Source organism: Schistocerca cancellata, chromosome 6 (genome assembly GCF_023864275.1).
Source record: "Schistocerca cancellata isolate TAMUIC-IGC-003103 chromosome 6, iqSchCanc2.1, whole genome shotgun sequence".
NCBI lineage: Eukaryota > Metazoa > Arthropoda > Insecta > Orthoptera > Acrididae > Schistocerca > Schistocerca cancellata.
In genome coordinates, this window is record NC_064631.1 from 558,613,645 (window position 1) to 558,630,651 (window position 17,007).

The window sequence follows — 17,007 nt, forward strand, 5'->3', positions numbered from 1 at the left end:
GGGATTTTCGTAAACTGATTGACCAATCTTGTCCTCAGTTGCTAGTTTAATAATGTACCGTGTCATGATTCCGTCGCAATTTCAACTGCATTATATTGTCAGTCAGATGAATCTTCCTAAACTCTGCTGTTTTTTGGCAACAGAAGCGAATTTTAACATGTCAACAAAAGTTGAGTATTACTCAAAACTCATCACTGATGACATTTCACTGGGGAAAAAAAAGAATAAGATGTCTGGTATAGGGATAGGAACTAAATGATTGTATCTGCAGTGAATTGTTTTCACACTTCTCATATCACTGGGGAATAGGATTCCGCCAAAACTGCAACACGGGTTCCCGGGTTCGATTCCCGGCGGGGTCAGCGATTTTCTCTGCCTCGTGATGGCTGGGTGTTGTGTGCTGTCTTTAGGTTAGTTAGGTTTAAGTAGTTTTAAGTTCTAGGGGACTGATGACCATAGATGTTAAGTCCCATAGTGCTCAGAGTCATTTGAACCACTTGAACCAAACTGCAACACAAGTGGAGATTTTTGTTTCAAAGCAAAAATTTCTTGTACGGTGTCTTCCACAGCATTAGGAACCACTGACTTCTTGAAGATGAAGCAGTTATGTAATCTATGGTGAAGTAATGTCTGAATGAAGCTGCATAAATAGTCAATCAGATCTCGATAACATTTCAAAGTGGTGCGAAGACTGGCGACCAACTTGCTTTAAATGTTCAGAAATTTAAAATTGTGCACTTCACAAAACGAAAAAAAAAAAAAACGTAGTATCAAATGGTTCAAATGGCTCTGAGCACTATTATACTTAACTTCTGAGGTCATCAGTCGCCTAGAACTTAGAACTAATTAAAACTAATTAACCTAAGAACATCACACACATCCATGCCCGAGGCAGGATTCGAACCTGCGACCGGAGCGGTCGCTCGGCTCCAGACTGTAGCGCCTAGAACCGCACGGCCACTCCGGCCGGCTAACGTAGTATCCTCTGATTATAACATCAATGAGTCACTATTGGAATTGGTCAGCTCATACAAATACTTATGTGTAACACTTTGTAGGGATATGAAATGGAATAATCACATAGCCTCAGCTGTGGATAAAGTAGGTGGTAGACTTCGGTTTATTGGTCTACAATGGAGATTGCTTACAAATTACTCGTGCGTCGGTTCTAGAATATTGCTGAAGTGTTTGGGGCCGGTACAAAATAAGGCTGACAGGGGATATTGAACGTATACAGAGAAGGCCAGCACAAATGGTCACGGATTTGTCTGATACGTGACAGAGTGTCACAGAGGTACTGAAGGAACTGAACTGTAAGACTGTTGAAGGTAGTTTACGTCTATCCCGAGAACGTCTATTAACAAAGTTTCAAGAACCAACGTTAAATGATTACTCTAGGAATATATTACAAGCCCCTACGTATCGCTCACATTGGGATCGTCAGGATAAGATTAGAATAATTACTGCACGCATAGAGGCATTCAAACAGTCGCTCTTCCCGCTCTCAATGCGTGAATGGAACAGGAAGAAAATCTAGTAACTGGTGCAATGGAATGTACGCCCTGCCGTGCACCTCAAAGTGTTTTGCAGAGTATAGGTGTAGATCTAGTACTGGACAGGAATCAAAACAGCTGCAAGAACGGATCTGGTCTTCACGAGCGCGGGAGCCTTACCGCACATCGGTATGTGGAGGAAATCCTTCTGTGGCATGTTGTTCCTTTTGCTCCATTTATTGCTGATGATTTTACAATATTGCATGGCGATGCACGCCCTCATGTTGCGAGAACTGCGCAAGAGTTCTCGTATGAACAAGGGTTCATGCTACGGGCTGGCCTGCTCGAAACCCTGATTTGAATCCTACTTAGCATGTTTGGGACCGGCTAGGGAGAAGAGCCTGTCAGCATCATTCAGAGACCCTAAGGACCTACGGAACATCCTCCTGGAAGGATGGGGGATGATTCATCAACAAGACATTACCACGTTAATCAGGAACATGCCTCAAAGGTTGAATGGCATCACTGGTGCAAGAGGTGGCGATACACGCTTTTTATGATGCGAACGGAGGTCTCCTCAATCGTTTCGAAGATATGTGAAGTAAAGTGTGAAGTTCGTAACATCAAAACAGACATGCATTATCTTTATGAGCGTACTCAAAATTTCCTTGGCTTAATTTGTAAAATTCGTTTATAATCGTCTTTCCTTTTCCAATGCTGGATATTTAGATGGGACCGTGCCAAAATATTCCATTATACGATAGTGGTTTAGTGTCATAAAAGTGTCACAAATTTAAAATAAATTACAGTTTTTGTAAGAAAAAAAAAAGTGTTACATTTTTCGTGCCGGTCAGTGTATTTAACAGTTATGGCGATTACTTTTCAAATAATGAACAGTTCGCTCACTTTTTTTCACCTGTCTCGTTTTCATTAAACTGACTACTTCTTATAACAGAAATAATGACTTAATCTAAGTGTGCTGCTACGCAGTTCGGCATATCTGAAGTTAAAAACTAAAGAGAACATATACTCTGAAATGCGGTGCAGTGGTGAGACACCTGACTCGTACTGGGATGGAACTGGGAACAAATCCCCGTCCTACCATCCAGATTTTGGTTTCCCATTCTTTCTCCATATCGCATAAGGAAAATGACTGCTGGGTTAGTCTGAAATGGATACAGCCAATTTCCTTCGTGATGCGACTTCGTGCTCCGTTCTAACGACACCATCATCGACGGAACGCCAAACTCTAACCTCAAATTTTTCCTCCAAAAGAAAATCCTCCATAGAGCAAATAATTACTAAGGTAATAGGTCACTAAATAAAATACGCTGAAAATAGGTGAAACATGTTACGTTAATAAACAAATCCATACAAATTATAGAAATATATGTATGTATGTATGTATGTATGTATGTTCGTTCAACATCATCTCCTGAAACGCTGGGCTCGTGCCAAAAGACGTATCATATAGTGTCTGGAAAGAATCACTGTTGTGGTAAGAGCCACCCTCCTATCAAAGGCGTATGGGTGGAAAAGTAGTGCGGCCGGCGACGCCCGAAACCACATGCTTTACTCATCCAGTACTTGAGAATAAGAGAACTTAGACACTTCCAACTTTACCAATAATTTTAAACATTTACGAAGATTTTTTTCGCTGAGTATCCCCATAAAATGATGAAAAGGAAGAATTTTATCTCTTACTACATTTTCACTATTCACTCAGTAAAACTGCCACATAAAGCATGGTGTTTTAATTTATTACTTTCTTGCTACTGATTGTATTCTTGGCTCTTTTGCAGACAGTATTGACATATTCCACTGAATGTACCAGAAAAATTGCATCATTTTACGACACAGAGTTACGGAGATATGACGTCAAATACTAAGATGCGAGAAAAAACTGCCGCATCATGGATGACGCTTTAATTTATTACTTCGTTGCTACTAACTCTGTTCACAAAATATTTCGCATATATACACCACTGGTGTAACTGCAAAATTATACGATTGTACAGCACATAGTTCAGGAGATACGTCGTCATAAACATTAAGCTGCGTGAAAATGGAACTGCAGGGTGAAATTCGTTATACACATGTGTACAAATACCTGTGAAATACGTACGAAATATATTTGACATGATATATTTGACATAAGTGTATGCGAGCATACCCTAGAGTAAGAAGCTTATCCTGTACTCCTGGAAAGATTTCAATCTAACTTGGTATACACCGTATTTACAAGCAGAAAAGAAATACTGTAGGAAGTCAGTAAACTGCTATTGCGGTGAGTGTGATAACATGGAGAGAAGGGAGGACGAAGAAATGGACAGACAACGAGAGGGACGGAGAAAATGGATAGAGGGAAGAGGAGGCGGACTAATGGAAGGTTGGAATAAATAAAATTCAGGTAAAGCCAGGTTTCTCAGCTAGTAGGCCTATAAAATGCAACTGCAAAAGACGAATAATGAATATTTTAATTTATGATATAGACAGCACTGCAGTAGCAGCTGGGCAAGAATAGCTGGAATTGTTAACAACGCGAAGCTATGTTTGGTTTCTTCGTTTCACCACGACTTCCTCCGAAGTTTCTTTTTATTAGATGCGCCTTGTAGTACAGGGACACGGTAAGTATCCGGGTAATATTGTGGAGCACAGCGGAGTGCATGTTAGTGGCGGTAAAATGTAAAGTCAGTACACAGCGCAACTGCAGTGCGGCGTTTTTCCATCAGTAGATGGGCATCCTGCCCCGGATAGGGAGATACACGGGCGCGCCGCCAGATGCCCAGGCGCTGCCAATAACACGCGCGCCTGTGGATCGGACGTATCTCCGAACCGAAGCGGACGGCGACTGACCTCGGCCACACATTCCGCTGGCAGCTGGTCAGTCGATACAAACCTGCTCACCACCCAGGCGGTACTCGCTCCCAGCTTGACGGGGCACCTTCACCTGCGCGTATTCTCAGCAGGCCACTCAACAGTGAATGGCGGAGGGTATTTCTTAGGAACATCAGCTACTTTTTGTCCAGTTCCATTAGTCAATGCACTAAGGGGCGGGTGGAAAATTGCTACGCGCATCTGTACGCACTTTAAACTCTCCTATCGCCGAGCCACCGCTCCGGTCGCAGGTTCGAATCCTGCCTCGGGCATGGATGTGTGTGATGTCCTTAGGTTAGTTAGGTTTAATTAGTTCTAAGTTCTAGGCGACTGATGACCTCAGAAGTTAAGTCGCATAGTGCTCAGAGCCAAACTCTCTTATCCTTTCCTCGTATATACGAGAGCCACTCAAAAAGAAATGCGCAACATGTGTTGAAAAAGCTAACCTTTTTTCCTGCGTATTTGCTATTCACGGAAGTCATAGCAGCATTCTTCCCGCTAGTATTCAAATTTAGTTCAACCTGTTTCCTCAAGTCGCGCTGTCGTATCACTTCGTCAGGATGTCTGCTGCACTTGAGGTATGTCTGTAGCAACGCGCTGTTGGAGCTTTCCTCTGTTGTGGGAACGAGATAGTTGTGAGAACGAGACAGCGGCATTCTCGTGCACTTTCTTCAATGTCTTGTGAATTTTTGTCACAGTGACAGTGACAAAAATTCACAAGACATTGAAGAAAGTGCACGGGAATGCCGCTGTAGATCGCAGTACTGTTAGCCTATGGGCAAACACATTATCTCTGCAACAGCCTCCGAGGGTTACAAATGGTAACGTCCTAACAGCATTTTGATGTTTAATACCACTGATACAGAAGGTATGATCATTTAAAAACCGATTTAACGTAAAATTCAGTTTCAGTATCGTGTGCCAGTAAAGAACTTGATACTGACCCCTAGTAATAGTAAGGCAGCGCAAGTTTATTCTACACCTGACAAAATACAGGGTATTTTCAAATTATCTATACAAAAATAACCTGTAATCCAGAAAAAGGTAAGCAGTTTAAAGAAATGTTTAATGCGGCACTGAATGCAGCATGTCTTCAAGTTCTATTGCTGCCTAGCACTATTAGTTCCCAACGTCCCCGCTAGGTGACATGCACGAATGAGTTTATTCCAACAGTCATCATGAGGCCGTACGAGGGGCGTTGGAAAAGTCCGTGCAAAAATAAAAACTACTTACGTATTTGGGGTAAATCTTTTTCATTTTTCGACATAGTCTCCTTTTAGTCTTTTACACTTCGTCCAACACTGTTCTAATTTGTTGACCCCTTCCGAATAATAGCAATTGTCCAAGTCTGCAAAACAGCTATTAGTTGCTGCAATCACCTCCTAGTTTGAATAAAATCCCGCCAGCCATTTCTTCAAATTGGGGAACAACAGTATCCTGAGGGAGCCAAGTCAGGAGAATAGGGGGGATGTGAAACGAGTTGGAATCCTATTTCCAATAATTGGTTCAAATGGCTCTGAGCACTAAGGGACTTAACTTCCCAGGTCATCAGTCCCCTAGGACCTAGAACTACTGCCCGCGGCAGTAGCGGTCGCGCGGTTCCAGACTGTAGCGCATAGAACCGCTCGGCCACTCCGGCCGGCTCCAATAATTTTGCGACCACCAACTACTGAGGTGTGTGCTGGTACATTTCGTGATGGAAAAGGACTTTTTTTGTGGTCTAATCGCCTGCGTTTTTCTTGTAGCTCTGCTTTCAAACGGTCCAATAACGATTAACAATATGCACCTGTAATAGTTTTGCCCTTTTCCAGATGGTCTATGAGGATTATCCCTTGCGAATCCCAAAAGACAGTCGCCATAATCTTTGCGGCCAAAGGAATGGTCTTCGCCTTTTTTGGTGCAGATTCTCCCTTGGTAACCCATTGTTTAAATTGTTGTTTGGTCTCAGGAGTATAGTAATGTATCCATGATTTATCCACATGGACGAAACGACGTTTAAAGTCTTGCGGATTCTTCCTGAACAGCTGCAAACCATCCTTGCAACACTTCACACGATTCCGTTTTTGGTCAAGCGTGAGCAATCGCGGAACCCGTCTTGCGAATAGCTTTCTCATGTCCAAATGTTTGTGCAAAACATTATGTACCCGTTCATTCGAAATGCCCACAGCACTAGCAATCTCTTCTACCATCCATCACTATATCATGGTTTTTATCAATGATATCTGGAATCGTAACCTCCACAGGGCGTCCAGAACGTTCAGCATCACTTGTGCCCATATGGCCACTCCGAAAATTTTAAAACCACTTATAATCTGTTCTAATCGAAGGTGCAGAGACTCCATAATGTTTATCAAGCTTCTCTTTAGTCTCCTGAGGCGTTTTGCCTTTCATAAAGTAATGTTTAATCACCACACGAAATTCTCTTTCGTCCATTTTTTTTTACGATCTCTCGACATCCTTGACTCACACGAATGCCAAACACAAAGAAATTGACCAATATGGCTGAAACTTGGTGTGCATTCTTTCCAAAGGCGCCTGTGGAGCCGTCTCTCGGACTTTGCACGGACTTTTCAAACGCCCCTCGTATAATGGTGCACAGTGTAATTTTATGAATCCACATCCGCTACCACAGTTCCGAGGCAGTCGAGGACTAAATATCGCAAGCGACCACCTCAAAGACTAACTGGTACAATCGTTTCAGCGAAACTGGCTGTGTCATATATGACACCGGCTCAGGTCGGCCAGTCAGACATTTGTCGTGTTACGAAAGCTAGCCACATTGAACATTTATAAATGAAACTTTAAGATATACTGCACTCAGTGCCGTATCAAACATTTCTGTAAGTTAGTTTCCTTTTTCACAATTGAAAGTTACTTTTGTATAACTAGTTTATAAACACCCTGCCTCCCGGCAGAGGTTAGAGTCCTCCCTCGGGCATGGGTGTGTTGTAAGTAGGCTGTTTATGTTTTCTTTATTTAAGTAGGCTGTTTATGTTTTCTTATTGGCAACGTTACGTAGCGCTCTGTATGAAAATCACTGGCTGTGCTGTGTGCAGTCTGTAGCTAGTTTGCATTGTTGTCTGCCATTGTAGTGTTGGGCAGCGGCAGCTGGATGTGAACATCGCGTAGCGTTGGGCAGTTGGAGGTGAGCCGCCAGCAGTGGTGGATGTGGGGAGAGAGATGGCGGAGTTTTGAAAAATGTCATGAACTGCTGTATATATTATGAATATTGAGGTAAATACATTGTTTGTTCCCTATTAGAATCTTTCATTTGCTAAGACTATCAGTAGTTAGTGCCTTCCGTAGTTTGAATCTTTTGTTTAGCTGGCAGTAGTGGCGCTCGCTGTATTGCAGTAGTTCGAGTAACGGAGATTTTTGGTGAGGTAAGTGATTTGTGAAAGGTATAGATTAATGTTAGTCAGGGCCATTCTTTTGCAGGGATTTTTGAAAGTCAGATTGCGTTGCGATAAAAATATTGTGTGTCAGTTTAAGCACAGTCGTGTACAATTGTTCTAAGGGGACGTTTCATAGTGTGTGTTTGTCCTTAGGATAATTTAGGTTAAGTAGTGTGTAAGCTTAGGAACTGATGACCTTAGCAGTTAAGTCCCATAAGATTTCACACACATTTGAACATCTGAAACACCCTGCATTAGCCACCCAGAAACAAAAGCGCACTGGCCGCTTTGGAGCACTGTAGATCTAGTAGCAGGGAGTCATGTGATTCTTCAATGCTTGCGAAATTGTTTCGACGAAGCGGTATGTTCGTGCCAGTTGCTTGTATGGAAACAGCGCAGTGAGGATGACGAACTAGGGTATTTATTTCAACATTCTCTGTGACGAAATGTTGCCCTTTCTTCTACATTTCCATGGCGAGTATTCTGCAGACACTGTCATCTTCCAAAAACAAAGGCAGTGTTCTGAGCAGCATGTATATGTTTCTGATTTGACGAAGACACGGGCAGTCCATTCAACCTCGACTGGCCCGCTAAACCATCTGATCTCAATCCCAAAGAGAATATCTGGAAACATATGGAACAGCAGGTAAACTTAGCAATCAGTATCCCAAAATTTGGTTGCTGTATGCGATCTAGTTAGCTGTGCGTGGCATTCCTGAAGAAACTTATAGACTTACTTCCTCGCCAAATTAAGGCCACTACCAAAACCATAGGCATCCTACGATTTTTGCATGGTATCTCCTGTGGGTGACAATTTTTTTTTTTTCTGGTGTGCTGATAGGCATAAAGTTAACGCGAACCTCGCAGCGGTAACAAGTGCACGCAGCAGAGCTTGCCAAAATGCGAGCTATAATGGAGACTGCGTCAGAAGGTGCCTGGCATCTTGCAGCACTGTTGCCAGCTTTCAAGTGCGTAGCCGCTACAGCTGCAGGCGGAAACAGTAGCCGTCTCAAGAGCTATGACAAAACTACAAAATAGCATTACGTTATTCGCTGAAGTAGGTCAGTGAAGCTGCCGCACCCAGCAAACTGCAATTGTCAGGAATCAACTTACGCTGATTCAGTAACAGTCTCCTTGAGAGACAGTTAAGCAGTAGCGTGTTAATAGTAGACACTGTCCTGGTTTTACTGGCTGTTGCCGCTAGATGCAGTCTTTTAACTTATTCTACCAATGTGGGGGTGCCCTTTGAACAACTCACTTATCTGTGAAATACTGACAGGCGGTGGAAGTATGAAATGATAGCAGTAATAGCAACAATTTAAATTACTAAACGACTAACCTCCGGTGCACGGTAATCAACTCCCAGTCACAGGTGCTGTCTAACAGCTTCCTTGGGCAACAAAAATTTGATCTTAACTCAGGAAGTAAAGCATTACAGACAGAAACTGTGTCTATTTCTTGGGGCAAAATCACACCTTGTAAATTACTGAGACTATATTCATCGTAAATGAGATCATTTAGCGTGTTCTATGAAACTTTACACACAATTTCCAACCTTTACGAAAATTTCTCTCTCTTTCACCCCCACAAAATGCTGAAAGGGAAGAAGTTTATTGCTTTTTACATTTTTGCTCGCAGTAAAATTTCAGCATCAGACATGACGTTTCAATTTATTAGTTCTTTACAACACACACTATTAGCAACTCATTTTTCAGGCCGTATACACGTATACTGAATGTATCTGCAAAATCGTATCATTATACGACACGTAGTTCAGAAGATATGACGCCATAAACACAAAGACGCGTCAAAAACTCTCTTTTTCTTGAAGTGGCGCGAATTTCTCAGACTATACTTATCCAGCGTCTGATACTGAGATCACATAGTGACTTCCAACAAACTTTATGCATAGTTTCAAACCTTTCCTAAACTTTTTCTCGCTAAAATGCATAGCGTCAAATATTTAGCACGTTATCTCATTATAATGGAATCAGACGTCTGAAGCTGTTTTATACATGGGAGTTCGATTCTTTGAAGAACTGCTTCTATACTGGTATTTACTCGATGAAAATAAACTGATAATAATTACGAGGGTAAGTCAATTATTTTCCGCAATTTAGTTATATTTTTGTTTATTTTGGTAGAACTGTAGTTTTACATTGATGACGCATGCTTTTTTATTTGTTGGTATATTCTTGCAATCTTCAAGCTGCTAGGTTAGTTTCGTTATCGCTGCCGTGCTGTTAATCATGGCTGCTCCGCCGTCTATTTGCACCAAAGAAGAGCAACATTCAGTGATCCGTTTTTTGTAGTCGGAAGTTGTATCAGGGGCCGAAATTCATCGAAGGCTTTCGGTACAGTACGTGAACAGTGTTTTGCCAAAATAGAGTGTCTACGAATGAATTGAAAAATTCCGAAATGGTCACACAAGCGTTACACACGATGAAGGAGCCGGACGACCGTTTACAGCCACAAATGAAGAAAACCATTGAGCGTTCACGTGAAATGACACTCTTAGACAGGCGATTAACTATTGACGAAGTGGCGCATAGTCTGCAAATTAGTCACGGTTCTGCCTACGAAATCTTCCACAACAGACTTGGGTTTCATGAAGTTTGTGCAAGATGGGTCCCAAAACAACTTACACAGTTGCTTGGACATCTGCAAGAAACATTTAGATCGCTATGGTAACGAAGGGGACAACTTCTTAGACAGAATCATTACTGTGACGAAACATGGATCCATCATTACGAGCCGGACAGTAAACGTTAGAGCATGGAATGGAAAAATCCAGTGGAACATTATGGGGAAAGGGGCACAACAATAAAAGGTGTACGTTACAGTGAGATGCTTACTGCCAGGCTAAAGCCTGCAATTCGAAGCAAACGCCGAGGATTTCTGTCAAAATGTGTTACGTTGTACGACAATGCCCGTCCGCATACTGCTGCCCACACTGCTGAAATGCTCCAGAAACTCAAATTTTAAGTAGTGGATCATCCTCCATATAGTACGCATTAGGAGTGATTTAAAATGGAATGATCATATAATGTTGATCATCGGTAAAGCAGATGCCAGACTGAGATTCATTGGAAGAATCCTAAGGAAATGCAATCCCAAAACAAAGGAAGTAGGTTACAGTACGCTTGTTCGCCCACTGCTTGAATACTGCTCAGCAGTGTGGGATCCGTACCAGATAGGGTTGATAGAAGATATAGAGAAGATCCAACGGAGAGCAGCGCGCTTCGTTACAGGATCATTTAGTAATCGCGAAAGCGTTACGGAGATGATAGATAAACTCCAGTGGAAGACTCTGCAGGAGAGACGCTCAGTAGCTCGGTACGGGCTTTTGTCAAAGTTTCGAGAACATACCTTCACCGAAGAGTCAAGCAGTATATTGCTCCCTCTTACGTATATCTCGCGAAGAGACCATGAGGATAAAATCAGAGAGATTAGAGCCCACACAGAGGCATACCGACAATCCTTCTTTCCACGAACAATACGAGACTGGAATAGAAGGGAGAACCGATAGAGGTACTCAAGGTACCCTCCGCCAAACACGGTCAGGTGGCTTGCGGAGTATGGATGTAGATGTAGATGTAGTCCCGATCTTGCCCCTTCTGACTACCACTTGTTTGGTCCACTCAAGCAGGCATTAAGGGGCCGTCGATTTGCCTCGGTCGAAGCAGTGAAAGAAGCGGTGCATTCCTGGTACGCAGCTCAACCGACAACCTTCTTTTATGGGGGCATCATGAAGCTCGTACAACGATGGACCAAGTACGTTGAAACGCAAGGAGACTATGTCGAAAAATGATGTTCTTGTAAGTTTCCTATTTGATTACAATACAATTTTATAACTACTTTGCGGGTAATAATGAACTTACCCTCGTATTATTTCATGCACTAAAGCAGACTGTAAGTGTAGCTTGTTCCCATAACTTTTATTGTGAATGTGATCGATGGAACATGATCAAACTATGTCCTGATGTCAATGTACTCTCTCTCGTCTGCTCTATACACCAGTCCTGACAGTCCACCCAAGTCCTGACAGTCCACCCAAGTCCTGACAGTCCACCCCCCATATTACTATCTTTAGCAGTCTTACAGTTTACTCTACTGTACCTTCCAAGGAGTGAGACCCCTCTTGCGGACGCGCGATGGCACCTTCACCTCCAGGAAGCCGCTCAGCTCCGAGGACATGGCGGCTGGCGCTCCCTCCTGTAACACAAAGCACACCCATCAGCTAAGCAGCATGCTGCTGGTATTGGGAGGTTTGTCTGTTGCAGCATCCTAGAGTATATAGGTTGTTTCAAAATCTTTGCGACAAACTGCCAGGGGCAATAGGTCACGCCATGGAGAACAATATTTGTTAGAGACAAAATGTTTGCCGACCCTTCACAGCAACGCTAGGCGCCTTTCATGCGAGAGCTATTCGGAAAGTAAGGCCCCATCGGTCGCGAAATAGAAACCACAGTGAAAACCAAAAATGTTTTCATTTGCGACAATTATCAACATCTTCCAGTTACTTCTCTAAATAGTCGCCGCACGAGACATCTGTCGTAGTAGTTGGTCGGTTGATTTGGCGGAGGGGACCAAAGAGCGAGGTCATCGCTCCCATCGGATTAGGGAAGGAAGTCGGCCGTGGCCTTTCAACCATCCCGGCATTTGCCTGAAGCGATTTAGAAAAATCGCAGAAAACCTACATCAGGGTGCCCGGACGTAGGTTTGAACCGCCATCCTCCCCAATGTGTGTTCATTGTGCTATCAACTGTGCCACCTCGCTCGGTGTATCGTAGTACTGTACCAAATTTCCAATACCCTCGTCAAAGAAGGCAATCGCCTGTGCTCTCTGACGGTTCCCTACGCTGATGGGCAGTTTATTATGTGTGCCAAAATGTGTTCTTCATCGCCAGCGACTCGTGTGAGGAGGGATAAAAATCAGAGAGGGCCAAGTGAAGGTTGTATGTTGGGGGACTAAACACTTTCAATCGAAAACGCTGCAGGAGCTTCCATACTGCACCTGAAGTGTGCGGCCGAGAATTGTCATGAAGAAGGAAGTGCATGACAGTTACGCCGCGTGGACTGCATGAAATCGTGCGAAATCTCTCAGGAGGCACTCATACGTGACAGGAGACACTATTTTCTAGGTGTCTTTACGTGCTCACTGTGCGCTCACAAGGGAACCTCCCCATCGCACCCCCCTCAGATTTAGTTATAAGTTGGCACAGTGGATAGGCCTCGAAAAACTGAACACAGATCAATCGAGAAAACAGGAAGAAGTTGTGTGGAACTATGAAAAAATAAGCAAAATATACAAACTGAGTAGTCCATGCGCAAGACAGGCAACATCAAGGACAAAGTGAGCTCAGGAGCGCCGTGGTCCCGTGGTTAGCGTGAGCAACTGCGGAACGAGAGGTCCTGGATTCAAGTCTTCCCTCGAGTGAAAAGTATACTTACTTTATTTTCGCAAAGTTATGATCTGCCTGTTAGTTCATTGAAGTCTCTGTTCACTGTAATAAGTTTACTGTCTGTGTTTTGCGAACGCACCGCAAAACCGTGCGATTAGTACACGAAAGGACGTGCCTCTCCAATGGGAACCGAAAACATATGATTGCAAGGTCATAGGCCAACCGATTCCTCCACAGGAAAACACGTCTGATATATTCTATACGACACTGTTGACGGCATGTGCGTCACATAACAGGAATATGTTGTCGACCCACCTAACTTGTACACTTGGCGAATGGGTAAAAAGATTCTTCTACCTTGCCCGATTTAGGTTTTCTTGTGGATGTGATAATCACTCCCAAAAAAAGTAATGAAAACATAAGAGTATGTCACATAAACTGAAAATAAAAAATTAAACTTTTCACTCGAGGGAAGACTTGAAACAAGGACCTCTAGTTCCGCAGCTGCTCACGCTGAACCATGGGACCACGGCGCTCCTCAGCTCACACTACCCTAAGATGTTGCCTGTCTTGCACATGGACTACTCAGTTTGTATATTTTGCTTATTTTTTCATAGTTCCACACAACTTCTTCCTGTTTTGTCGATTGATCTGTATTCAGTTTTTCAGGGCCTATCCACTGTGCCAACTTATAACTAAATCTGAGGGGGGTGCGATGGGGAGGTTCCCTTGTCAGAAATGAATAAAGCGACATGATGCGATCGCCGTAGGCACTCTGCTGTGTTCGCAAGCAATGTGTGTCGTCTGTAAGCGAGTCATCTGTTCCGTTGAAAGGCGGTAGGCCGAGGTTTCAAATATCTTTCTCTGATTAGAGACATTTATTCGTAAGGCTCTTTTTTTTCAGAATCGCGATCACTTTGTTAGGGTAAGTAGGATGCAGATGCAGCACACCTGGACATCTAGTTAGTAGGCCCTGGTGTTCGGTGAAATCTCGTCGCCCCGGGATGCGGCAAACTCAATAGAACGACGCCTGGTCTAGGAAGCGTCAGCAAACATTTTATTTCAAACTAAAGTTTTCCCCCGTGGGGTGGTCCATTACTCCTAGGCACTTATCGTACAGACTTCGAGATTAGAATACAGAATGTTTCAGCAATTACGACGTTGCTGCGGAAACACAGCACGGATTCAGAGATAATCACACGCGACAAACAGCTAGCTTTATTCATACCCGATATCTTGCAGATAATAGAGACGGGCATCAACAAGTAGATTCGTCTTCCTAAATTTTCGTAGACACTGTACCTCATCGTCGACAACTGATCATGATAAGATCATAGGGAGTATCTTAGCAAATAGGTGATTGGCTCGAGCAATATTTGAATAATAGAACCTTGCACGTTAAACTGTAAGGAGAATGTTCCACAGGCAAGGCAGGAGTGCCCCAAAGAAGCTTAACAGGACATCCAATGTTCACATTAAACATAAACGATTTATCAGACATGATGAACACAACAGTAAAATTTTTCGCTGACGATAAGTTGTGTAAAGGTACACAATGTGATCAAAAGTATCCGGACACCCCCAAAAACTTATGTTTTTCAAATTAGGTGCATTGTGCTGCCACCTGCTGCCAGGTACTCCATATTAGTGACCTCATTAATCATTAGATATCGTGAGAGAGCAGAATGGAGTCCACCGCGGAACTCACGGACTTCGAACGTGGTCAGGTGATTGGGTGTCACTTGTGTCATGCGTCTGTACGCGAGATTTCCAAACTCCTAAACATCCCTAGGTCCAATGTTTCCGATGCGATAGCGAAGTGGAAACGTGAAGGGACACGTACAGCACAAAAGCGTACAGGATGACCTCGTCTGTTGACTGACAGAAAAAATGTTCAAATGTGTGTGAAATCTTATGGGACTTAACTGCTAAGGTCATCAGTCCCTAAGCTTACACACTACTTAACCTAAATTATCCCAAGGACAACACACACACACACACACACACACACACACACACACACACACACACACACACATACCCATGCCCGAGGGAGGACTCGAACCTCCGCCGGGACCAGCCGCACAGTCCATGACTGCAGCACCTTAGACCGGACTGACAGAAACCGCCGACAGTTGAAGAGGGTCGTAATGTGTAATAGACAGACATCTGTCCAGACCATCACACAGGAATTCCAAATTGCATCAGGATCCACTGCAAGTACTATGACAGTTGGGCGGCTATGACGTTGGTAAATGTCAAACGACGCCTTTCTTGGTGAAAGGAGCGTAAACATTGGAGATTAAACAGTGGAAAAACGTTGTGTGGAGAGACTAATCACGGTACATAATGTGGGGATCCGCTGCCAGGGTGTGGTTATGGCGAATGCCCGGAGAACGTCATCTGCCAGCGTGTGTACTGCCAACAGTAAAATTCGGAGGCGGTGGTGTTATGGTGTGGTCGTGTTTTTCATGGAGGAGGCTTGCACCGCTTGTTGTTTTGCGTGGTACTATCACAGCACAGGCCTATATTGATGTTTTAAGTACCTTCCTGCTTCCCACTGTTGGAGAGCAATTCAGAGATGGCGATTGCATCTTTCAACACTATCGAGCACCTGTTCATAAGCACGGCCTGTGGTGGAGTGGTTACACGACAATAACATTCCTGTAACGGACTGGCCTGCACAGAGCCCTGACCTGAATCCTATAGAACACCTCTGGGTTGTTTTAGAACGCAGACTTCGTGCCAGGCCTCACCGACCGACATTGATACCTCTCCAAAGTGCAGCACTCCGTGAGGAATGGGCTGCCATTCCCCATGAAACCTTCCAGCACCTGACTGAACGTGTACCTGTGAGACTGGAAGCTGTCATAAAGCCTTCGGGTGGGCCAACACCATATTTAATACCAGCATTACCGATGGAGGGCGCCAAGAACTTTTTAAGTCATTTTCAGCCAGGTGTCCAGATATTTTTGATCACATAGTGTACGTACCGTCGTTCGAGGACCGCAACGAATCGCAAAAACACATGGCCAAAATTTCGAATTGGTATAGTAAATGACAGCTCTCTTTAATGTGGATAAATTTAAGGTAATGCCTATACCGAAGAGAGAGAATCGCGCGGTGTCCGATAACAGGATTGTTGGATAACATCTGTAGCGCGTCACATCGTATAAAAAGCAATCTGAAATGGGACGACCATTACTAGAGACGGCGAACTGAAGACTTAGATTTCTTGAAGAGGCTCTGGAAAAGTGCGATGCATTTGTGAAGGTAAGCGCACACGCGATGATAGAGCGACCATATCCAGAGTTTGGAGTACTTATCACGTAGTTATGACAACAGACATCGAACGAATTCAGGCTCGCGCGGCTACCCTCGTAAAGAGGTCGGTGTGGGCAATACGAAAGTGTAACAGAAAAGCTCGGGAATCCTCGGAAGAAAGACGACGTAGTTCTTGCGAAACCCTGTTGGAAAAATTTTGAGAAACTGTATTCGGAGACAATTATGCGGCCATTACGTTGCTACGAACAGATATCTCGCGTAGGAGTCATGGAAAAAAAATGAGGCCAGGGTGTGTACAGAGGGGTAAGGACAATTATATTTTTCCTCGTTCTATACGCGAATGAGCAAGGAAAGTAAACTGAAAATATTGGTACGATTTACCACGCACTCAACAGTGGCTTGAGGAGTATTAACAGAGACTACCACCAACAGGGAACCTATAGAAGTATTTTCAGTGTGGACATATTTCAAAAATGGTTGACCCACGAGTTCTTTTCCTCTGCTGTCCCTTGTACAAGACAGTCCAGTCACATTAATATGACCACCCCAATT

At 43.6% G+C, this 17,007-nt stretch overlaps 1 protein-coding gene across 1 annotated transcript in view; it reads right to left on the reverse strand.

Moving 5' to 3' along the window:
- Positions 1-17,007, reverse strand: part of LOC126088424 (uncharacterized) — a 471,147-nt gene that overhangs the window by 54,883 nt on the left and 399,257 nt on the right. The window contains exon 3 of the mRNA XM_049906567.1: positions 11,885-11,980. Coding sequence (XP_049762524.1) covers positions 11,885-11,962 — 78 coding nt within the window. The 5' untranslated portion in view covers positions 11,963-11,980. The remainder of the gene's footprint in view (positions 1-11,884; positions 11,981-17,007) is intronic.